The sequence below is a fragment of the Zophobas morio genome, unplaced genomic scaffold (genome assembly GCF_036711695.1).
Source record: "Zophobas morio isolate AGI-343-1 ecotype UQ-CSIRO unplaced genomic scaffold, CSIRO_AGI_Zmor_V1 ptg000058l, whole genome shotgun sequence".
NCBI classification, from domain to species: domain Eukaryota; kingdom Metazoa; phylum Arthropoda; class Insecta; order Coleoptera; family Tenebrionidae; genus Zophobas; species Zophobas morio.
This window is the reverse complement of record NW_026972163.1, coordinates 1,401,494-1,426,937: the sequence shown is the minus strand read 5'-3', so window position 1 is coordinate 1,426,937 and position 25,444 is coordinate 1,401,494. Positions and strand designations below refer to the sequence as shown.

The window sequence follows — 25,444 nt, the reverse complement described above, 5'->3', positions numbered from 1 at the left end:
AGCGTTTTGTGTTTTGTGAAATTTTTCAATCAGTGTTGTCGTCCATTAGTTATATTATACACTGGCTGTTTGGCTAATGCATTCTGCCTGAATGAGAGAACAAGGAATTTTACATAATACTGTTTAGGTCCTGCTCAAATAAGGGCGCGTTTTGCTTGCCTTAATCAGACTAGTTTATAATATAGCTTCGTGAAAAAAGCCTTTGTTATATTTTGACGACTTTAAACAATAGAAGAACGTACCTACCCAATTTAAGAATATGGCTTGTGTTGCTATTGTCCGTAGTAAATTAAATTATGCTTTATTTTCGTAGAGATTTATATTGATCTTTAGTAGGCTGAAGATAAATTTGTAATGGTTCTTTTGATTCTTTAAAATAATATTTCCTTATAAAACATCAAACCGTTCCTTCAAAGAATTTAATTTTCTCAAACGTTGTACGGAACAAAGGCCTTGTAAAAAATTCCATTCACAAAATTAGAATAAGAGAAAAACTCGTATTGCATAAAGGACTTGTGGATGATAATAATACTACATTTCTACAATAACAGTAATTATTTTTTCAATCAAAATAATATTCTACAATTTATATACAAACAGAGATTTTGCATTGTACATTATATGACTATTGATTAATAATATAAAATAATAATACATTAATTTTTCAGGTACGGACTTATTATATTTTCTTTAAACCATGGCCAATCGAACTGTAAGTGGTTTCCGGGAACGGCTAAGAACTGGAGTTTTGAGTTTTTATCTAGTTTCTGAAGACCTAGGCGATCCTGAAACGACAAATTATAAAGTAGTAGTAACATATTTTGATTCTAGGAGTTTAGATAGAGAAGGGAAAAGTCAGGAAGTAAGTAGCATATGAAGTGGGGATTAAATTTTTGAACAAGATTCCAAATAACTGCAAGTGTATGTATATTTGATAAATTAGATCATTAGATCCATTGAGAGAAAACAAAGGTAAAATAAAGAGATGAGGAACAAAGGCAGAAAGAATATAAAAAGTGAGAGAGCGAAAACGCAAAAATAAATCATGCACATAAGAGAGTAGGATGTTTAATAGTAGTAACTTGCCAAACACCCCAAATAAAGAAGTAGGTGATAGTAGAAAAATGCATTGATGACATAATCTAAGAATCGAAATATTTCAATACATATACCATAATTTATCAAAATAGACGGAATAAATGAAATAAAAAATTTAAATTAATGCAAATTGATAATATTTATAGTAAACAGATAACGTTATGACAAAAAATACATCAAAATAAAAAATCCAAGATGATAATTCTGCTTAATATATACAATTAGCAGAACTATATCTAATGTTGTGCTGGAGTATTGCTGAGGTCACAAAACAAATTGCAATAAATGATAATTTTAATTAGTTAATGTCTTTTATACACTACGGTCAGTTCTGTTTCGATAATATAAAGGCAAATGAACTGTAGTGACATTTTTCTAAGAAACTGATGGGATTGATTATGTTTTAGGGCCGACAGAAATTCTGTCTGAATAATTTTAAACCAATTTTACTGTCACAGTTTGAATCAAATTTCAGATATAATCAAATGACAATTGTTTATAAGGTACTTCAAATTTGGTTGATAATGGTCCTTTATAATTTATAAATCTTAGCTAGTATTAAAAGTCCCGAATTTATCAAAAAAATCTTATAATTTTAGGAGACTTTATTAGAATATTTATAATTATATTGCAATGTTGTTAGCAGTACATATTTACTAAAAGCGTAGGGAATTATGCAGCAGATTTTATTAAAATAGTTGGTATCGAAAGTATGGAGTAAAGGATGCAGTAGCTATTTATTACGAGTCATAAGTGTCTTAAAATAGTTGCAAAAGTTCTGTCAGTTTGCAAAACGGTTATTTCTGAGAATATATGGGAAATTTCCCGAGAACAATTTCAATAGTTTTTATCAGAGCACTTTGATAACAAAACTGAATTGATTTATAATAATTTATTAATGCTAATGAAAAAATTGGTCCAAGGTTGTTTCCACAGAACTTCCCTCACATCCGACGTATAATGAAACATTTCCAGCATTTTCGAAAAACTATAAAATTTGTTGTTCTGAATTTTATTTTTTTATGAGAACCCCTATAAATTGAAATAAACATAAGGAAGCCTGTTACGTATATGTTTCAAAGGAATTTACTAAATTTTGGGATGATGTCATCAACATTTTTGCGACACGTATATAAACTTGGATACTAATAACAACCAATTACCAATTTATGGTTGGACCTCAGTCTGTTGTCAACTTGGCAATGTCAATTTAAGGGAATGCCATAACACATCATACTAGAAAACAAAATATAAAATTCACTTACTTCTGTGTAAAGTCTAGATTCTTGCAAAGTTTCAATTTTGTTAGATTGTCCAGGCTTATAAAAACCAAACCACTCCGTTTCTGCGGGTTGTACAACAGTGTCATTTTCAAATTTAACCAACACCAAATTGTCTAATGTTTGTAGTCTTTCTATATACAATTGATTTATTGTTAATTCGTTATTGATATCAGACAAAAAAGTACTATGATTTTTGTAGTCTTGTTCGTGAAGAGGATCATGCCAGTACGTAGCTTGGACTAGAGCTTTCTGAACCCATCTAAAACAAATACATTATATTGTTAATGGTAAAAATTATCTTACGTTTGCAACCCAAAATATGCAGCATGATTAAGCAGTCTTCTAATATAATCACAGATGCTGTTCGATAATGAACCGCAATTAGGTAACCCGTAGACACCCTGATGTTGCCCTCCGAGTGAAATTAGGTTTTTTATTTTTACCGTTTTACATCTTTGCACTAAAGCTCGCCTACAATAAATGAAATGAGACCACGGTGAAAACCAGTAACAACAGTATAATACAAAAATTGTGCGCCTTGTGAGAAACCCAGAGCGTTAAATCCATCAGCGAGTAGTGGATCAGAATTTACCAAATCGCAAGCCATCTTTATTTGCTTGTCTGGATGAAGGAAGTATCCATTCTCCACGTCGGTAACCTCTGAATCGCCAATGCGTAAGGAGACGACATGAATACCAGGTAAAGCTTCCTCTAGTTTTTCTTTAACGGCTCCTAAACTGAATGAGAAGCAACAACTATCACCTAAAAATTACCATACTATAAGGAATTTCATCACGTTGAAGTTTGGACAAACCTAATTGATATTTGAAAGAAGTTCTATATAACAAATACTATTACTATTTTAACTACAAGGAGTGTAACTCAATTTTGTGGACAATAAAAACAAATGTAATGTTCATTCGTATTTTTATTAGTTATCTTGTCAAATAAATCAACATAATTATTTACTAAATCAATGAAGAATAATAACTTTCGAGGATTATATTTTAATTATACACATCTGTATAATGTACAAAAAATATATTTTGTATAATATATAAAAATAACTGGATTAATACCTACGTAAAGAATTGGTAATAAATCTCACGGATCTCTTAAACAGTTTTACACAATAATATTAAACGTCGGGATGATGGTTTTATTTATGCAAATCAGGATTAAGGATATCACATACATGATAAAAACATAAAAAATATTCTTTGAACATAATTATATACTTTTTTTTTCAAGAACAATGAACTATGTGACAGCTTTAATATTTCCTTACAAGTTTAATAATATCTTCTAACGGTTTTCGACACCGTTTTCTGCTTACAGAACTCTAGACACTATCCACGAAACATTGACTTTTTTGTCGGAAATAAGATGCAGTAAAATCTGTTTTTGTCGAAAAAAATTACTTTTATTGTATCTCAATTGTGACAAAAACAGTCGACAATGTTTGGTAGTGTCTAGAGTTCTGTAAGCTGAAAACAGTGGTGAAATGAATAACTAAGTATTGATTTGTAAATATGTATATACGTGATGAAAAATTTCACCAAAATGCCCAAAAGAAGATACTGGTATAAAACAAAAACTGCTCTCGCGTTATACAGCGCAAGTTGTGTGTAGGTTATACTTAAAATTTCATAATATAAAATCGGTTAATAATGGGGACATTACATTCTGAAAATGTGTTGAAAATCCCATGCACCAAACGTGGGAACGCCTCTTAATAAACGAAACTTTATTAATTATTAACTATTTGTGTATCAAGGTTATAAAGAAAAAGTTTAAGGACGAGGCGTAGCTGAGGCTTGCAAAAAGTAGACCGAAAAAGTTCTCTTTGACCGAGGTACAACGTTTTTAGGCGACCATACAGAAAAATAATCGGTTACGTAAGTGCTTTTGAGGTTAGAAAGTCTTTTTTCATTATGGGAGGGAAAGCCCTACAGAATTGATAAAAATCATAAAAACCAAAGCCCTAAACTAAAAAAAAAATTGTACCGTCATGATCACGATATTCAGTAAACGTCGAGTTCAAATAACGGCGTTTTTGACTTTGTTGCTCCATAACACAAAGCCGAGGACGCTAATAGTAAGTTTTCGACATCTGAGTACAAAAAGTAGCAAGTCAGTCCAAAGAAATAGACTAGTAGATTTGTAATCGACGCTTAAATAGTTATTTATGTATTAAGGGCATAATCAGGGAGATTGTGGCACGAGGGAATGTTTAAAGCCCGACGAAGGAGGGCTTTTAATTTCCCGAGTGGCACAATCGACAATTATGCACGTGGTACATACAACGTTTTATTCTATTTTAGTTTTTAACCTATTTTTAACGAAATATTGAGTATTTTCGGCAAGACTGTGTGAATTGTGCCGATGCAAATTTTAATACATAGCTGGCTATTATTTTGATGTTGTTATGGATACCACGTTGATTATTTGATAATTCGTTTTTCAAAATGTAAATTAAAGAAGCGGAAAACGTTCATTCAAACGAAAGTTTAGAAGAATTTGAAGTCGGTCAGGTAATGATTTGATAAAATATCATTTTTCCAACTTAAGAAAAACGTTGAATATCGAAGCGTGTTTGAATAATTAATTGATTAGTGTAAATGAACAATCAATTGTTGCTTAGCAATTTTTGACAGATTTGTGCTAAAAAGGCCAATTTAAGCCCGCATTTGGGTGCTTATAAATAAGATTATGGTTCTAAAATAGAATAAAATATATTTTTTACTTACCATTAAGAATCGTCAAATGAAAAAAGGTTTTGGGTTCCCAAATAATATACAGTGCATCTTTTTTAAGTCGCCATAGGGATTCCCATGTTAAATTTTAGACCCCATGTTAACTTTTGTTAGGGTGGAAACCCAAAGAAGATTTTTGCGGTGAAAATATGCTTAGGGTTCTCCTTTAATTTTCACGACTACTTTTTGAAGCAAATTAATAATTTATGCTTTAAAAAATTGGTCCAAGGTTACTTCGACAGAACTTCACTCGCCCTTGAAGTACAAGCCAACAAATTCCGCTTCTTTGAAAAATTAAATTATTACACCTATTAGTTGTTGTTGTGTCAAATACTGTTCTTATTATTATTATTTTAAGTTGGTTTGTTATTTCTTTTGTTTTGTTTACAATTTATATATAAGTACACATACTTTTATTTAACCTTCATGGAAAGTGTAGTTTATAGTTTCGGTTTTCTGTTTTTTTGTCACTCTCTACGATAATATTAGGTTATTAGGTTATATTTATTCATTTCTCTGTAATTGGTTCGCCTGAACTGTTGGGCAATAAATTTATTATTGTTATTATTATTAAAAAAGAAATTATAAAAAAGAAGTGTTTTCTGATAACCTTTTGTATATTAAACACTATGAAAGCCCAGTACCTCGCATCTCCTGCGCCGCTGGGGTGCAAATTCCAAGGAGGTGCCGTCCGCAAATATACAGACAATATGAAATATATTCAAAGCAAATAACCAACGGAAAAGAGTGTATTATTATCAGTGTACATGCTTAACTTCGATCGTTTATGTTTATACATCGAAAGAATGTCACGTAGAAATTTGTTTAATATGAGTGAGTTGTTTCCTCAAAACACAATCATCATAACTAAATAAAGACGTGGGTATTCTCACATTTTCTAGGAAATGAGGCTGTTAATTTGATCAATAAAAAATTGGTCGAAGGCTATAAAATAATAGGATATAAAATGTCCTTCAGCAGTAGGTAATACCAATCTGAAACTCAATGTTCTGTTCTCAAAATGTTCTGAATATCATAATTCTTATTTTATCATTATTATATAAAGACGTGCGTATTCTTCACATTTTCAAAAAAATGGTGTGATTCGTGCTTATTTTGACTAATAAAAAATTTGTGATGACGTCATCAACATGGATAATTCACGTTATTATACCTTGCGAATATTTTTGCGAAAATTTGAAACTTTAGCGAAAAAACTGAAAGCGGATTCGTACAATACAAGTATAGGAGTGTACTTTTGTGTAATATTCAAATCATTTTAAAACACAATTCATTGAAATGCCGTCATCAAATTTTTGGTGGTGAGGATTAGCCAAATTTTGGTTAGCATTTAACTATCTACATGACATTTCTAATATACATACGAAATTTGACAACAATCGTTCCAGCAGTTTCGGAGGGTACGTGTCTAATAAAAATGGATACAGACACCAGACAAACAGACAGACGGAAACGGGAGACTACTTTTTTTCCTCATTGTAGGGGTCATGAAACGTTGAGAAAACATAAAAGTGGCCATTCGTCCGATGAACTCGATTACTATACTTCCTTAGCTTATGCTCAGGAAGTAAAAATTAAAATTATTTCATTAAAAAAATTTTGTACATCATGGAAGGTTTTGTCTTATCATTTTAACTTGTCATTTTTGACAGTATAATTTTAATTTAATCATTAAATACTTTTATTGCAGTTTTTAGAAAAGAAACAAAATGACGGAATTCTAACATAAATGAAAGATAATTTCAGTGAAATTGCGTTTTTGACGTCCACGATCGAGAAAACATGTGTTTATCAAACTGCCATAATAGTTATATATTTATTAAGGGCATATTTATTAGGTAGGTTATGGCACCAGGGAATGTTTAAAGCCCGAGGAAGGAAGGCTTTTAATTTCTCGAGGGCCACAATCGACAATTATGCCCGTGGTTTACGTGAATTGTGCCAATGCGAACTTTAATACATAACTGGCTATTATTTAATATTGTTATGGATACCAAGTTGTTTATTTGTTAAATAAGTCGATTTTCAAAATGTAAACTGAAGAAGCGGAAAACGTTTTTTCATAAGAAATTTTAGAAGAATTTGAAGTCCGCCAAGGAATGATTTGATGAAATATTATTTTCCCAATTTTAAGAAAAATGTCGAATATCGAAGCTTGTTTGAATAATTTATTAATGTAAATGAATAATCAATCGTTGCTTGGAAATTTTTGACTCATTTGTGCCATAAAGGCCAATTTATGCCCGCATTTCGGTGCTTATAAACAAGATTATGATTCTAAAATAGAATAAAATTTTTCAATTGTGCTCTTGCTAGTTATGGGACGATGTGAGAGTGGCTGAAGCAAAATTTTGCACAATTTTTCCCTTGTCGATAAGCCTTTAATGTATCCATCAGTGACCATTTCCACTCTTTCTTTAATAGTGTACTACGGCATTTTGACCAATTTCGGTCAATAAAAACCAGTAATCGAACCAGTTATCAAATTTTATAAACGTCAGGTAAATGTCTGTTTTTTAAGAAATATCCTTTAATTTAAAGCATAACCTTTAAAAATAAAATCGACAAAAGATGGCCCAAATTACACCCAGTAAAAATTTCAACTCTGAATCTTTACTCAAACATAAGTTAACATGGGGTATAAAATTTAACATGGGAACCCCTATGACCACTTTTAAAAAAGATGCACTGAATTATTAACATACGCAGACTTAAATCTAGTTTGATTTAATAATTGTTATAAATTCTTTGTTGTTTTATTAAACTTTAAACTGAAGATGACCAAAGAGACCGAAAGCGGTTACTGAAGAAAAGAAAAAGGAACATTTTTTTGATGAATAATTTTCCAGTCCGAACGTTTGATTAAGTAGACAATAATGAGGGCGGCCAACAACAAACATTATAATAATTAATAAATCATTAGTTCAGATACATCCAAAATACGTTTTATATTTTATTTTTATTAATAACTTATTTACAGTTATTTGATACGAATATTAACACAATTTTCCGAATAACATAAAATTCATACATGGCGACTTCTTTTCCTTTTATTAAACAACGAAATACCTTTTATCAAATAATTTTTAACTTAGAACGCCTCAAATATTAACACTATCTGTTTGTCATTTGTTTCTCTTAAAATATTGGGACATATTAAGTTGAAGGCGGCAATTCAACGATTATGAAGCGTCAAAAACATCAACCGGAAAATGCTGAACACATATTTTTTAAAATTGTTTTTTGTTAGTTTAGTCAAAAAAAAAACTAGAAAAAACAATTACTATAAAAACCGTACAACAATTAACAATTTATTTTAGTTTTGAAATGTTTATACAAAATTTCTTTTAGTATATAAAAAATTTGTAGTCCCTGCTTCAAAAAAAAAAAACAATTAAACCAGATCTTTTTAGAAAAAATTCGTGTACAGTCAACAATATGCAACAACGTGTAAGTAATAAATTAATGATTGCAAACACTAATAATATTTCTACTTTATTTTTCGAAACATAATTAAATACACCAAACATATGCACCGCCACTGTCGACAAAAACATAACCTTTGAAATAAATCTTAATCTTACCCATTCCATGCCACATTACAATAGGCGTGAAATTTCCATCTTTTATATTCTGTGCACATAAAATATTAAACACCGAGCTTAATACCAAGTACTTAAAATTTGTTCGACTCATCTTGTAAAAATCACAGAATGTCTATAAATAAATTAAAACATTATTCGATTCACATAACTGTTTATACGGCAAAATGCTGCTATATTAGTACATATTTATTTGACGCTTGCGCATACACAAGATTAATCAAGAAACTAGATAGATAGTCTTCGTGGGTCGTGACCAGCATGATAAAATGTTAAGTACGTATCAAACGTGGAATGAAAAGTCGTCAGTTTAATATTGTTATAATTAGGTAGCTTGATATTTCCCAGTTTTCATTTTTTAACTTATATGACTAACGAAAATGATTCCATCCAGGCATTCGTGAAAGTCGCTCTGGAAATTCGTCCAGTGGGTGGCATGTGGTCATTATTATCGTAGTTGAAATACGTAGTAGTATCGGTGGCACCCTTCGCGCAAACACATCTCAGCATTTCTTCTTCGTGAGGAGTTAATATTTCGCATACGTGCATGTAACAAACTGGTCTTCCATTGTCTTGATTTGGCTTCGTTGTAAATAAATGAATCAAGTGTCGTCTTTCCTTTTCCGATGAAGAATAAAGAGTATTTTCGTCCCTTTGAGGTTGATTTGCGTCTTGGGGATTAATCTTCTCTCTATAAGAAAAAAAAAAAAAAATAGATTTTGCCTTGTTTGTGATACATATATTATATGTATATATGAAAAATTATTCCGGAAATTGCTGAACTAATTTATTTACTATTTTCGACGGAATAGATCGATAACTTATATTGACATTGAAAATGACAAGCATAAACAAAATAAATAAGAATTTGAATCTAAACAGATTTTTATCTTCACCCAATATTGAAATGTTCTTACAAAATCTAATAATAGAAAGTTAGTGTCTGAGAGTTGTTATGCAATCTTTTGAACGGAAACGCATTACGTTACAGCAAGTATTTCCGGTACCATAGGCATTTAAAGTTATATTTCCTTATTTTTAAAAAACGTAGCATCAACAAAAACATTTTAATATGTACTACCCTTTGAGTTGGTACATTATACCGTAACTTAGTATGCACTTTTTGAAACTCAAATATTTCTAAGAAATGTCTTGTTGTTTATATGGTATTTGTTTCATTATTGCAAAAAATATTTATTTTCAGAACAAATGATATTTATTTGGAGTAAAAATTTTTAATCATGTCCTTCAATCGTCAAATTAATGTACACTGTAACCTGTAACGTTAATAGACACTGTAAAATTTCCTTCGCAGAATGACCTGTCTACATATCATTAAAAATATGGATACACTATTCTGTCAAGCAGGAATTGCTTAATAAAATTTTGGGAAGACCATGTCCACGGTAACCTTACTACGGCGGATGAAAAATTTCGGAGCAATTTATTTTGTACAACAGGAAGTAAGATTGTAAAATTGTGTTGTTAAATTTTGATTTTTTTTTTTCAAAAACTTACATATATCAAAATAAATATGAATAAATTACTGGTATAGAAACATACCCAGACAGCCATGGATTTTTGAAAGTTTGTCTTTGATCGTTACATTTTCAATCAGACTATTAAATTAGTGGTTAGATTACGACACGACGAAAATTTTATTAAAAAGAAATCTTCAAAAATCCGGGGCCGCCTTTAATAGTGTTTTTATTGTTTTTTCAGTATTATTTTACACATTTTAAATAGAATTTAGTTAGAAAAATTTGGGGATTATTCATAAAATTTTTTGTCGTTGTATACGATATTCTTAAAATATATCTAAAATTTGACAACAATCAGTTCAGTATATTTTTAACGCAACAGTTGACAGACAGATGGCAGTTAGACGATAAACCACAGACCCCAGCTTGGGCTCTGGAAGTAAAAATGGCAGTGAGTATTAAATATATATATATTTCGGAAAATCTGTTAATGTTAAATTTTGTTAAATAAGTTTTTGGAACAAGCTCATAGTTAAGAGAAACATTCTAATTTTAAGTTGCAACGCATATGGCATTTAAGGAAATTAGATAAGTCCCTCTTGAGAAAACCCGTTTTACTTCCCGAGCGTAAACTAAGATCGTCTGTCGTCTGTACCGATTTTTATTAGAAGATAATCTCCGAAATTAAAGCACCGATCAAATTTTATACGTATTTTAAGAAAATCGTGTAGATGGTAAAACGCTAACCAAAATGTGTCTAATCAGCCTCACCAACAAAGTTATGACGTCACCTCAAAATTGTTCATAGCAAATATTATTTAAATTTTATAAAATAACAGAGTCCTATATGTATTGTTCATGAATCCGCTTTACTTTTTTTCCTAGACATCCAGTTTGAAGGTTATTGCAAGCATTAGTAAAAAAAATCGTTAAACGAAGTTTATCCGTTTATCTTCCAAAAAATTCATGACATCATCTCAAAAGTTCGCCAAATAAGTCGTACGTAAAATATATAAAATATTAGGTTTTGTCGAAAAAAATTGTTTTTACTGTATCTCATTCCGACAAGAAAGTTAAATAATGTTTCCTAGGTAATGTCTAGAGTTCTGTAAAGTAAAAATAGTGCCGAAAACCATGTTCCGAAGTTGCTAGAAATGAATGAGATATTGATTTTTAGAAGTTAAACAAAAATAAGCTCAAACCTACATATGGTATATATTTTATTAATTAGAGATGTCTAGTTTATCTAAAATTCTGAGAACACAGTACAATTATTTATTAGTGTTACATTGAACATTACGTAGATTTAAAAATCTATTATATAAACAATAAAATATTAAATTAATATTTATTTTAAAGTACACTTGCCACGTATATTCTTTATCATTTCTATTGAAACACTTGTTGATCACAAATTTGGTAACGAGCATATTGTTACATTTTTCGGTAATTAAAATCCGCGTGGGTAAAAGTCAACCATTGATTTCATAGTAATACAAAACGGTACGAGCGATTATGTATAGAATAATTCCGACTTGACTGGAATGGATTTGACTAGACTCCATTGACTGGACTCCGACTGGCTGTTCCCGCCTGTGGTCCCTAATTAAACAGCCACCCCTCCTTTCTAGATATTTCGCGACTTCCGCTTCCAAGCTTCTCTGTAGTCGAGTAAATGATGAGTCGCCACCCCTCATCACCGTGTATACTAGAAAACCCACAGACATCGTACAGGAATGGCGTATGGGTTTATCTCGTAACAATCTTAAGAAACTTTTCTAACTAAAAGCCGTTACCAACTGCTAAATTTTAAGCAAAATCAATATGTGTTTCAATTGAAATGGCAAAGACAATATATATGGTATGAGTTGCTTTTCAGAAATCAATGTCAGATGTCAATGTAATTCATATATTTTTACTTTCCAGGTGTAAGTTAAAGAAATGTTGTAACGTTTATTTAACGCCTTATATAACCCGAGAACACCGATCCACTATTTCCGTTTGTCTGTCGTTTTTCGACTGTCTGTTAGTGATTTTATTCGACAGATAGATAATCTCCGAAACGACAAGACCAGCTATTGTGAAATTGTAGGTGTATGTTCAGAATGTGATGTAGAAAGTAAAAGAAAACCAAAATTTGTTTGAAGTGTGAGAATGTCATCTCAAAATTTTACATAATAAATCTCACTTTAAATTATGTTGTGGCATATTCCTCAGTCTACTCTATGATAACATGTGCATATTCTTAAACTTTGTGGATTCAGTTTATTGATAAAAAAATAAAATTTATAAAATGAAATTTTACAGTATGTTTTAAAACCCACTTAATAAGGTGGTTTTAATTTCTTGAAGTTTTGTCAAGAAACTAAGATTAATTTAGTGGTTACAGAACATCAATTAAATTTGTTTTATTCATCAGTTCTAAAAAATGATGCCATCATTACAAAATTGTATTGATAGTATAATCTCATTTGAAACATGCAGTATACAGGGTGTTATTGAAATACATGGAAACAAAAAATCTGGTGAATGTAGGGAACCTAAGAAGTCAAATGAACGTTTGTTGTTTTAGTAAAATTTTGAAAGGAAAATTTAACCCCTATCCAAACATTCATTCCTCCACTGATAAATAATGGTTTCACGAAAAAATGTGAAACCTAGTAACTGAAAACTGCCGAGGTGTAACTACTGTTGCTATTAATTTATTGCTAGCAACAAATAAACAATGACAATAATTAATGAACTGACAATTAAAACTTCAAAATCATAATTTAATCAACCATAAAATGAAACAAAACGTAACGTATGCAACTAGAGCAAGTTTTCAAGATGTCCACCACCATTTCGTATACACGCTTCCGCACGTCTAATCAATGATTGTTGCCTTGTTCATGTAGAGTTCTCCACACCACAAAAGGTGAAACTCCCACTCGGTAAAACAATCGTCTAATGCTTATACCTGGATCGTTTTCAACGACATTCAAAATTTCTTCTTCGGCATCAAGTGTCCGTTCTGTCCTTTCACGATCACTAAAACGAGGTTGAAATTTCCCATTTTCTCGTAGACGCTGAACAACGTTAGCAAATGTTTTATGATTTGGCAATCTTCGTTCGGGAAATGCTTCTTGGTATAAACGTCGAGCTTCCAAGGAGTTTCTTAAGGCTTGTCCATACATCAGAACCATGTCAGTCATTTCAGAATTAGAAAAATTTCATTTTGTTCTTCCAAAAAATTGCAAAAACGTCAAAAAATGATGGGCTAATGAATGTATTGTCATGTTAACAAGCAACAATTTTACCTACTTTAAATTACTATAGTGATCAAATTTACCTTTAACATTTTTGGAATCAGTAGCGCACACGCAAATTTTAACAGATTTTCAATCAATTTTATCTCGAAAACTAAAGGATTTTTATTAGATCAATATTTGATGCATAAATTCTCTACATCATGACCAATTACCTTAAAAAAAGTTTCCATCTATTTCAAAAATACCCTGTATAACCTAGTCCTTTACTATAAGAAACTGAACTTGTTTAAAATTTTTGATGGCACTAAATTTTTGATATCCTTATTTTAGTGTTTACAGAACATTAAACAGATTATATTTGTTCAACTTTTTCAAAAATATCTCAAAAAAACTTTGCTGTGAAGTAAGATTTAACTAGTATTTTAATCATATGGTTTTAGCTTTTACTTTTCTACTCGTACATTTGGAATAATTTCTATAGTTTTATTTTGTATGAATTTTCGAGAATGACCTGCCTTTTTATTACAAGTTAAAAATCGTTATAATTTTAAAGTTTTGAAAGGATTTTACAATTTTACTATAAGAAAATAGGACCTAAGTAGCAAATAAAAGTATAAGGGTAAAAGGATACGTTTACGTAACTTACACAGTCTTGCGAGTTAACTTGTCTACAATAAAATTACATTTTTCTATTAATTAAGACAAAATAAAAATATTATCAGCACACTTGTCACAAGTTTGACAGAATCATAAAAATGTACCGTGTGTTCGAAAAAAAAAGCCCAGATCCATACTTATCTTATTTTTTCAAGAACAGCAAGTGCGATAGGTCAAATTAAATCGTTTTAAATATACTTCGTCCTGATTTGAAAAATTCATTTTAAACTTTATATATATAGCTTATAATATAAGAATTTCCTAAAAATTTTGACGTAAATGACTTTATCTGTACTAAAGTTTTACACATAATCGATTTTTTGTCCGGGTTTATAGTAGTATTTTTTTTATGTTACATAATTTTGTTGGTGTGGTACCGGATGTATACGGAGTATGTTGTTAGAGATATGTTACAAATTTTAAAAAGTTACAGTGTTTTTCATGCCTTAATTTCATGTACATTGTACATAGGTAAATTATTACTACGGACCATTGAACTAGTTGATGAGAAAATTAAGAGAACTAATTAAATTAAAATTTATCTGCATCCTGTCTATAATCTATGTTTTGACAGACCTTCCTGAAAAAGTAGGATAAGTTAGGAATTTCGCTTGAAGTTGAATTGAGAGTTTATTATTTTGAGAGGGAGTCAGAAGTTCACTTACTAAATTGTTTCCATTATTTATTTATGTCTCTCTAGTAGTTTTGTTTTCTTCCAAATATAAGAATATATGTTTTCTATTAAAGAGGCGACAAATTTAGTGGTAAAATTTTGTAGGTGGGTTAAAATAATACGATTTAATTACTGACTTCCTAAAAATTAAAAAAATTAATAGAATTTAAAATTTAATTATAAATTAAAGGTTGAATAAAGGTTTGTTGAAAGTTATGCATGATTTTTACAGTTTAATCAAAGACATGACAATTGGATGTTATTTATTTTATTTATTATGTTATATTTAATGTTTTGTTTGACAAATCAAATAAATTTGACAAAGTCACTCCTATTTTTCAAATCAGGAGCGTACATTCAATTTGCTACTATGATACTCGTATTTAAAAAAAAAATAACAACTAAAACTTTGTTGTCAAAGGGGTCCAGATTCCTATGGTGACTACTATACCTATACAAGAATCGGTTGTTTTAATTACCACAACATTCAATTATTTTTTTGTAATAATATACGTCAATAAATTACATACTTACATATACTGGAAGAGCAATCAAAAACACGACAGCCATGGATTTTTGAAGATTTGTCTGTGATAGAATTTTGGTCTTGTCAGATTGGCATCAATTTGAAAGTTTGACTTGAAAATGGAATGATCAAAGACAAACTTTCAAAAATCCATGCCTATTTTTGATTGCGTTTTTTATTGCTCCGTCAGTATATACCCCCTATATATGTACTAAAATGAACATTTAACGTTGTTTCGAAACTAATAACAATTAAGTATACCGTTTTACAGCAAAGTTAAATTACAAACATATTATTTCTTTTTTGCATCATAGGTGTTTATAGCAAGAAAGTGTATTTTTGATTAAAAAGGGAAATTTTTACTTGTTAGATATATCTATTTTATTATTATCACGTGCAGGGCACAAAGTGTGCCATATTTATATTAACATTTACTTACTTATATTGTAAGACAAAAAGTGTCTGGGAGAGATAGTGTCATCTGATTTTCAGACGTAAGATAGTTGTTTATGTCGTTCTATAGTTAAAAGTGTTCATGACACATGCACTTACCTGTTTTTTTCCGGTATTATTGCTTCATACAGTGATCTGAATATCCACAAAATTTGTAGAATAATGAAATATAATACACTAACGGCAGACCTCATTGCCATCAACCAGCATGACTGTCCACACACCAATATCAATGAGAGCTCTAAATAATCTGAACCATTTAAAATTTTAAGCCAATTTAAGCATACTATAAAGGAACTCTGCTATATACATTATCATAAACAATTATTTACTTTGCTCCGTGTGTAAAGTTAAACAGTATTACTAAAGACAGTCTTGCAGGTATATGCATCAACACATTGACAACCGGAAAAAAGAATGAATAACGCGATTAACTACCTTTCCGCTTTTTAATGAGATTAAAATATCTCGCGAGTGTCACCATTCATCAGTACAAGTGCACTCATTTCGTCGCTGGTAATTGTTATGACCTTGAAGATATATTTAAATCTCTCAACTCGCAAATCATCCTATCTGATAATAATTTATTAGTTTTTATGAAATTACATTGGTACATTATGTAGTATAAACACTTATGTACTTTTCACTCATTTAAGTCAGGAAGAAGAGGACCATTTTCACTGTTTTTTGATGTTCCATTTATATTTAAGGAAGCTAGTAATGTTAAATTGTCCATTTCGTCGTAATTTGGCTCAGTTTGTTCTCCTTCAAGACCGGCGATTAGAGGTCCATTTTCGGAAATATTATCAAGTCTTGAATCAACAATGTCACTCAGTAGGTTTCCTTCAATTTCATGAACTTCTTCACCATTTTCTATCTCTTGATCTTCATCGTCTAAGTCTTGCTGAAAGTTAAAAAATTTTTCATGCCATTGGTGTTATTGGACGTAACTAATACCTGAACAACGGGTGTTGTAGATTTATACTGAAAGGCACTATTGGAGAGGTCTACTTCCACCGGAAAAAGAGAGGGACCGGAAAGCAGTTCTAACGCATTTGTATGAACTTCTGATAAACCTTTGATAAGTTTAGTTAAATGACCTCCGAGGGACTGAACATGTTTATTATCTAGAAGCTCCATTTTAACAAGAACATCGGATCGGAGCTTCGCAAATCTGGCTCTGGCTAACTGACGACATCGTAAGATTAATCTGTACAGAAAAGAAAGCTGAGTTACTTAAAAACTACAAAAAACATTTGTCAAGTATAAACGGAAAGACAAAGTTATTAAGCGTTGAAAGTTACCAGAAAGTCAACATAAATAGTTTACCTGTATTCGTAATTTCCGGTCTCAACTCTATACAAAGGTTCTTGTAATGCTGCATAACTGCATTCTTCGTCATCCATTTCTTTAACCTTTAGACAATAAGCCAAGTATTCAAACTTTGCATCAGCATATTTCTTTACAGTCAATCGCGTATCAGGAATAGCTTTGTATAAATATGTCCCCATATCTGCTAGCACCTAACACAAATATGTTTATGAAAATATTACTATCTAAAATTACTTAACCAACCGGTTTGACTTTTTTCACCATATCTTGTCCAAATTTTTCTATACTTCTGTGTTGTTCACCAAAAAGTCTAAAAGCTTCACTTGCTCTAGGTTGTGGCTCTCTCACAGCCAAAGAAGCGAAAACATCACCCATTGCTTTAATTGCTTGTTGCAGTTCTACGTGTGCCTAAAACGGCACAAACTGGTGCTTCAAAGCAAAATTTAAATAGTAGAAATGTTACTTGCAATACTCGTTTGCAGTGATCAACTAATCCTCTATACATCAGTTCTGTATGCTGCAATTCTTGCAACTTTTTAACCAAAGTATCGTTACATAGAATTGCTCTCGAAAGACCTAAAGCATCAGCTGTTGACGAACTCATATTCTCCACTAGGCGATGTTTCATTTTCTTCAGAACAATATCCAAACTCTTGCCCTGACGAGGATCCGCGTGTAGTTTATTGTAATTTATAACCACTTCATCCTGCAACAGAAGTGAAAGTAACGGTTAGCAGTATAGAAAATATTATAGACTGATTGTCAATCGCGATTGTGTTTGAACTTATTATAACAGAAAAATAATTATAACATTACTTTTGCTGCTTGAATCATTTTGGCCACTTCAACTTTCGTTTTTCCTTTAACTGACTGACCATTGACAGAAACTAACTCGTCTCCAGATTGCAGTGTTCCATCACGACTGGCTGCCGTGTTATCAAAAATTTGAACAATGTATAAACATGGACATAAAGGTGCTCCACCTCCAATGCTAATGCCGATTAAATTATTAACATCCTTTTTAATAGCAACGCTCCCTGATGTAACAGTCATGCCCCTGAAACAAATTTACATTTAAATTTAAGCAAAGTCCTATGTTTTTCACTAAAACATTAACAACTAAATAATTATTTTATATTGCTCTACATTTTTTATTTCATTGTTTTATAAAAATATTATAAAATGATACATCATTATTGAAATGTTTAGTGCTCAAAAATATATATATTATTTTAAAAATCCTACAAGTGTAACGTGACTATCGTGGCATTCTAATCTACATCTAACGGTGTGAGGGTTTTCTAGCGTGCGACACACGGTGTTCCTGAAAAAAGTAAAAATTAGCATTATTAATAAAAATGCGTTCAAAATGTCAAAACTGCATCAAAAAGTAAAAAATTAAGCAATGTTAAGGCATGTATAGTATGTTGCGTTTCTTTACAAATTGTAATACAAAGTGTAACTAAAAAATTAAGGAACTGCACTGCAAAATATGCACTAATAAATAAAATTAAATATTTTTTTCTAATTAGTGTTAGCAAAATAATTAAAGCAACATAATTTACCGACAATGGAATTAGCAGTTACTAACGTAAATATGTTAGAATATTATCAGTAAAAATCTCTGAGTAGCCTAATTTTTTTTAATTACATTATATATACCTTCACTGGTGTCTTCAAAAATCTACGCATAGCATGTTTTTAACGATGGATTACAGTGAGTATATGAATTTATCTATGCATTTTTTCTTCTAATTCTAAATACTATATATGTTTTTATTAAACTTTAGCAGTTATAAATTACGGTCTACTTGTACTTATTTTGCACTCAGTACCTTTTGTTACGCATTCTTAACATACGATAATTTGTATTATACTTACAAAGTATTTTCTCTTTGAGTTTTCTCCTTTGGTGTCATATCAAACAGTAACACTTCCATGTCAGCGCTCTTACGACTTTCTTTTGTATCAGTTTTTTCCGAAATCGCCTCCTCCATCTTCTCTGCCTCTTTAGTTTGTCTAAGTATTTCAAAATTATAGGCATAATAAATGCCCGCACCGAAAATATTATTAAACATGAGTATATGATAACAATAACTGTTATAGATGTATCGTTAACATTATTTTCACTCATTAAAAATTTCGTAAACTGCACTATTACTAACTGACAGTAGAAACTTCAAACTTGTATAGTTTGCTGTTGTTACGAAACTAATTACATTATTAAACTTGCTATAAATGAACAAAAATGGATATTTTAATGCAATTTTTAGAGTTTAATAAGAAAAAAGAATTCTAGCTTAAAGTATACTTGAATTTACTTACTTTTTATCTTCTATATAATTTCTTTTGTAAATATCTGACCCGTATACGTTCATGTTTTCGAACCTAAATAAACTGTTACAATAAAGAATAGGTACTTTGCAATACTGAACCAAGTAAAACCGGAAGTGTTTATCAACTTCAAGATTATGAGCTAAACTTTCATGGTGTTTGTTGGTACGCACATCAAATTATTACCTACCTAAATTTTACATATGTTGATTATTTTCGTGGTACATTATAGTAATTCATGCAAAAAGGGCATTTGTTATGCAAAGCTCAAACATGCAGAAATATTGATTTTAATCATTAGATTAATTTTATATTACGACATTTAGCATAAATCATATTTTACGTAGTAATGTGACAATGCTTACATTAAGTTGAAATTATTCATTTAGGTTAAATGTGAACCAAAGCGATTCAAAGATACGGTAAACAAAATCGATACTGGTTAGACACAACAGAAAAACTCACATTTTATCTTCTTCCAGAAAGTAATCATATTCTAGATCCAACATGTTTTCTGGCACAAATTTTATAAATTTCAGATGTATTTTTATGTCGTTGTAAATATGAATTTAACTGCTAAAATTGATCAGTGGCCATACACAGTAAGTATGGAATTTGCGCATATTCAGCGTCGTGACGCCTCATGATAACACCGTCCATAAGCGCCGAATCTAACTGTTAGCGTTGACAGCGGTGCTTGGAGGGAAAAATCAAATTGTATTAGATTGGCAAGATCGGTGTGTTTTAACTGCTCCAAAATTGATGTAAAACTGTTATTAAGAAAATAAATACGTCTACTTGATTATATAAGGTTGTTGTATCACATTACAAAATACTTGTAATTATTTTTAGTTTCTTTAGTACGTATATACTATACATTTTTACGTTAATTATCTTAACATACTAGATGTTCCTCTCAACAAATTTGTCAGATTTTTTCTTTTCATTATATAATTTTCATATATAAATGTATTAAACGATTCATCAGTTTAAATGTTATCAATAACACTTCAAAATTTATTACGATACAAGGTAGTTCTTGTTAGCAGTGGTGTAGGATAATAAAGAGTTTTACCTAGTCATTTTAATAATTTATGTCGAAAATAAAATTTTATTGAATGCTTTTTTTAAGAATGATTTGTTATTAAATGTAGTGAAATATAGTTAGAGAGTCAAAAATTTTCAAAGAAGTCACATATTCTTCGACAGTAAAATTTTGATTATAGATGATTTTCATGAAATTAATCTGTTAACTTGTCATCCTGTTACCACTCTCGACGCTCACTGTGGGATGGACCAGCAGAAGAGACGCAATACTTTATTCCGAGTAAACAACTTTATTAATTTTACAAATTTGAAATTTTAATTTTATTAGAAAACAGTGGTTAAACTAAACTGGGAGAATGAAGACATCTTGTAAACCTCCAAAAGAGATTTGAGTAATAAATTTATATTTAATAAAGTGGTAAATGTTTTTGTGGTTTATTACTTGTTATTTAAATTTCACAGTTGTTATGTTATTTTTGGTGCATTATCTTCACTGATTGGTATTCATGCTTAATTATATCGGGCGAGCAATAATTTATAATCAAGTCATCCTTAGAATTGAATCCGTATATCTTCTCTGAAATGATATCTTGAACGCTACGTCTAAAGCTATGCCATAAAAAAATTAACAAAATTAATCTTTATTTCCGCTAATTTCGTAAAGCTAATATTCGAAAGAGTCCCAAAAGAGGGAATTCCTTATAAACTGATTTTATTTTATATCTACTTATAATCATTTTTCTCTTTTACCGTCATTTTTTGTGATGGTAAAGTATAATTTTACCCACTCTTATGTCATTTTTACCCATAGTTCAGACATTTTTTTATAACCATAGAAACCGAAGTGGATGTAGAAATGGAAATATTTACTCTAACATTCGCTGATTCACTAAATTTCAAATTAATAAATCAAATTTTAACTATTAAAAAAGTTTTAATGAAATGTTAATTTTTTTAATTAAGCGATATTATTCATTTTAATTGAAATTATTTTTTTTATCAATACGTAAATTGAAAGTAAGTACAGTTATTTAAATTTTGAAATAGAGCCCCGTTGGACAATTGGAAATCTCTACTGCGGCCCATCATCACTCCACTGGAGGAAGCCTCTGACAAGTTATTTTTGTTTGAGCTCATTTGAGCCGAAGTTACGTTATAATTGTCTGAATTTGTCAAAATTTTTCTGTTGGTAACCATCTTCTGAGTTACAGAGTTTTCCACATAACTCTCAGCAATACTGCTGAAACGCCTACAACTATGACTTTTAAGATCTAGAAAGTGTCCTCCAGCATCAGCCAACAAGATGGTTGAGGATCTCCGAAAGCAGTGTCCTGTATAACTGTCTGGGTCATTAAGTTTTAAAAACTTGGCAATTAGTTTCCTAATAAATTGACAGCCGGTGATAATTGAGTCCCAAGTTTCTTCTTCGAGACTGTAGATCTGTTTTTGCTCTACCACTCTCCGTAATAATTAGCTTGGCCTTAAAAACAAATACTTAGTTACCCAGAATGCTAAAAAATTGCCAGAATTATCTATCTCCATACTCAATACAAACAAATTTATCGCAAACCCTACATATCGCCATAGGTACCAACATGGTTTCGTGAAAGGCAGATCCACTATTACTAATTTATCTGTGCTAAGTCAGAAACTAGCCCAAGAAATCGATAATCAAGGTCAAACTGATGTCATTTACACTGATTTTTCTAAAGCCTTTGATTGCATCTCACACAGAATTTTACTTCTTTGGTTTCTCGACTTCACTTTTACAGTTAATGCGCTCTTATATCGACAATCGCGTCAATTATATTTCTTATAATGGCATTAGGTCCTATTTATTTAGATCTAATAGCGGCGTTCTGCAAGGTTCTAATCTTGGACCGTTACTTTTCGACATATTCGTAAATGACTTGCTATTATCTCTCAGTTGTCCGGTTCTTGCTTATGCTGACGACCTCAAAATATACTCAAAAATTTCCTGTATTAGCGATACCCTACATTTGTAAGCCAACCTTGACAAAATCGTGCAGTGATGTACGAGGGTAGCGCCAGAAATTCCCGGCCTGGCTATGAAAGAAACGGCGTAGACTTACAATTAAATTTTATTTTTCAATGTAGTCCTCCCTGACATCAATGCACTTATTAGATCGTTTCAGCAACAATTCAATACATTTAAAAAAATATTCTTTCGGCTTGGTCCCAAAATGTGCCGAAACTGCAGACTTCACCTCTTCGTCGTCTCCGAAATGGCATCCTCGAAGGTTTTTTTCAATTTTTTAAACAGGTAATAGTCACTGGAGGTCAAATCTTGGCTATAAGGAGGGTGATCGATTTGTTGAAAAGTTCAATCACGAATTGCGTCTTGCGTAATTGCAGCAGAATGCACGGATGCATTGTTGTGTAGCACACCATCTTTCTAGTGAGTTTTCCACGCCTGGAGTCTCGAATATTTTGGCGTAATTTACGCACAAGTGCTACGTAATATGTCGCATTAACTGTGGTGTTGCGTTCTTTAAAATCTGTAAGAAGAATGTCTTCAGAATCCCAAAAGATGGTAGGCATCACCTTTTTTGTCGACTGACAGACTCTGAACTTTCTTGGTGGTGCTTCTCCTTTTCATCTCCATTCCATCGACTCTCTTTTGTACAGAGGCTCTTAGTACAGAACCATAGTTTCATGCCCTGTGACATTTGTCTTCGGTGCGTCCACAGGATTTTCTCCACAGAGCTCCAAAAAAGACTGAGCAGATTCAACACGACGCTGGCGCTGAATTGCTGGGAGATATTTAGGAACTCACATTGCATTAATTTTATTCATGCCTAAATGATCATGGACGATTCGGCCAACGGTTGTATCTGAGAGCCTCGACTTTTGTGCTATTTCTTTCACCTTCAAGCGTCGATCATCTAATACGAGATCCTCAACAAGAGCAATATTGTTGTCCGTTAACACTTCCATGAGCCTTCCTGTTCTAGATCATCTTCCAACGATTTCTGACCCATTCGAAACCGTTTTGACCACTCCTTCATCACAGAATATGTCGGTGATTTTTGGCCATACACCTCGTCCAACCGATCTTTAATGTTTTGAGAGGAGATACCTCCTGGAGTGAGTAATTTTATACTCAATTTTCGTGACTTCTGACATCGTGATGAACAAATGTGTGTTACCAAAAAACTATTTGGCGTAAGCTGCATTTTTGTATGTTTCAGACCTAATGAGACTTGAACTGACATATTCCTAAGATTTTGTCCGCCTACTGTACCTGGATCTATGCCAGGCCGGGAATATTTGGCGCTACCCTCGTAATAATAATATTTTTAAAATTAATAAAACAAAATGTTTCTTCATATCATTTTCCGGCAAAAACACCCTCACTGAGTTTCAATTGATGAATTTTCTATTACTAAGAAAAAGTAAATCAAAGATCTTGGTGTAATATTTGATGAATGCTTAACGTTTAACTCACACATTGAACACATAGCGAACTCAGGTAACAAGTCCTTAGGCTTTGTCATGATTCATGAGCGTATCCAAGTATTTCCGTAATGTCAATCTGATCAAAATTTTGTTTTATACCTTTGTTTTAAGCAAGTTAGAATATGCATCTTTAATTTGGTTCCAATATACATATCAGGCACCATATAGTCCTAGATAGAATTCTGAAGAAATTCTTAAAGTTTCTATCATTTAAATGTGATGGAAGTACCCAGAACGGGGTACGGATATGTCAGTTCTTCTTCAACGTCATCAAATGTCGTCACTGTCTTCTAGAAGAGATATTCACTGTGCCGGTTTTCTTGCAAAATCTTATAATATAAGTTTCAATGTTTCACGGCTATCTTCTAAATTTTTACAAACATTCAAGATCCCTAGAGCTCGTACCAACATTTTACGTCGAGCACCGATTTACACAATGAGTTGTGGGAATAATTATTTTGAAGATATATTTTGTTAAATTGTTATTTTGTTTACATATTTATTGTAGTGTACAATTATTATTGTTGCCCTGTAATTGGGAAAATAATCCTGTTGGACAATAAAGTAAAAATTATTGTTATTATTTAAATCACGAATGTGACGAAAAAATGTGGAAGAAGATAAATTTATTATTGAAACCTGTTTTCTTTCTGGCCAAGAGATTCGCAATAGTCAATTTCTGCAGCCAAAAAACTGTATTTTTTGAAAACGGTAAATTATTTTGTCAAGTCTATCTTCGATGTAAATCATTTATTTAACAAAAAATTAAGCCAAATTTTGAACATTCTGAAAAATAATCAACAACAGAAAAATCAGAATCATTGTAAAAGATATTAAAATTCAAAGAAAACCGTGATATGGAATAGTAACGATTTCATAAGAAATTGTGCAATTGTGTATGGATCACTATGGATTCTTCAGAAAATTCGTACATTTATTATTTACTTATGGGTTTTACAAATTGCCAACTCGAGATGGAACGTACATATAGTGGGGATATTAGCAAGCAACTCATATAATTTTTATTGCGTTTTTCGAACTTTCCAAAGCGCAGAAAATAATCTCAACCGCTCACTCCTTTTAATATCTATCTTACCCCTCTAGCATTCCCGAAATGTGGAGAGCCAGTTACGCCAAGAGAAAAAAATATAAAACTATGGTTATATGGTAATATTGTTGCAAATATTTCTTTTTATTTCTTAATATTTCATTTATAGTCCTGTAAGTCTCCACTTTATGGGTTGGATTCTTTCTGGAAGGTTTTTGCCGCTTACAAAAATTATTTTAGATTATGTTTATAAATTTTGTTTTTAATGACTTTTTTCGCCTTTTATTGTCAGTGACTTAATTTTCCAATAAACCAGTGCCTTAATAATCTGGTATTCATGAATATCTTGGTAACAACCTTGCTATTTTCCAATCCAAGTTTCATGAACTTAGGGTTTTCGTA

The 25,444-nt window shown here is 31.2% G+C and overlaps 2 protein-coding genes across 8 annotated transcripts; both read right to left on the bottom strand.

The window, feature by feature from the left end:
- Window positions 1-536: 536 nt before the first annotated feature.
- Window positions 537-16,227, bottom strand: LOC135143403 (palmitoyl-protein thioesterase 1). Its single transcript, XM_064075268.1, has 6 exons — window positions 15,901-16,227; window positions 8,743-9,451; window positions 2,906-3,143; window positions 2,694-2,852; window positions 2,364-2,640; window positions 537-785 (listed from the first exon to the last, which is right to left on the bottom strand). The coding sequence occupies exons 2-6, from the start codon at window positions 8,852-8,854 to the stop codon at window positions 657-659; spliced, it is 915 nt and encodes a 304-aa protein (XP_063931338.1). The 5' UTR covers window positions 8,855-9,451; window positions 15,901-16,227; the 3' UTR covers window positions 537-656.
- A 141-nt stretch (window positions 16,228-16,368) lies between these two features.
- Window positions 16,369-20,126, bottom strand: LOC135143402 (PRKCA-binding protein). Of its 7 annotated transcripts, none has more exons than XM_064075263.1 (8): window positions 19,933-20,126; window positions 19,015-19,152; window positions 17,950-18,190; window positions 17,597-17,839; window positions 17,377-17,541; window positions 17,131-17,324; window positions 16,759-17,011; window positions 16,369-16,705 (listed from the first exon to the last, which is right to left on the bottom strand). In XM_064075263.1, exons 1-8 carry the CDS (start codon window positions 19,974-19,976, stop codon window positions 16,445-16,447), a joined length of 1,539 nt encoding a protein of 512 aa, XP_063931333.1. In that variant the 5' UTR covers window positions 19,977-20,126; the 3' UTR covers window positions 16,369-16,444. The 7 variants fall into 7 exon arrangements, with proteins under 7 accessions (XP_063931333.1, XP_063931331.1, XP_063931336.1 ...); XM_064075261.1 differs by lacking the exon at window positions 19,933-20,126 and adding an exon at window positions 19,459-19,922; XM_064075266.1 differs by lacking the exon at window positions 19,933-20,126 and adding an exon at window positions 18,379-18,457 and having other exon boundaries at window positions 19,015-19,374.
- Window positions 20,127-25,444: the final 5,318 nt, after the last annotated feature.

What these genes read in the sequence shown, in the direction of transcription:
- LOC135143403 (XM_064075268.1), bottom strand. Translation starts at nt 8,854, where the DNA reads ATGAGTCGAACAAATTTTAAGTACTTGGTATTAAGCTCGGTGTTTAAT. An exon ending in AATCATGCTGCATATTTTGG is followed by an intron (nt 2,641 to 2,693) that starts GTTGCAAACGTA and finishes TATTTGTTTTAG; the next exon opens with ATGGGTTCAGAAAGCTCTAG. An exon ending in AATCTAGACTTTACACAGAA is followed by an intron (nt 786 to 2,363) that starts GTAAGTGAATTT and finishes TTGTCGTTTCAG; the next exon opens with GATCGCCTAGGTCTTCAGAA.
- LOC135143402 (XM_064075260.1), bottom strand. Translation starts at nt 19,211, where the DNA reads ATGTTTAATAATATTTTCGGTGCGGGCATTTATTATGCCTATAATTTT. An exon ending in ACTCAAAGAGAAAATACTTT is followed by an intron (nt 18,191 to 19,014) that starts GTAAGTATAATA and finishes AATTTGTTTCAG; the next exon opens with GGGCATGACTGTTACATCAG. An exon ending in ACTGCAAACGAGTATTGCAA is followed by an intron (nt 17,542 to 17,596) that starts GTAACATTTCTA and finishes GTGCCGTTTTAG; the next exon opens with GCACACGTAGAACTGCAACA.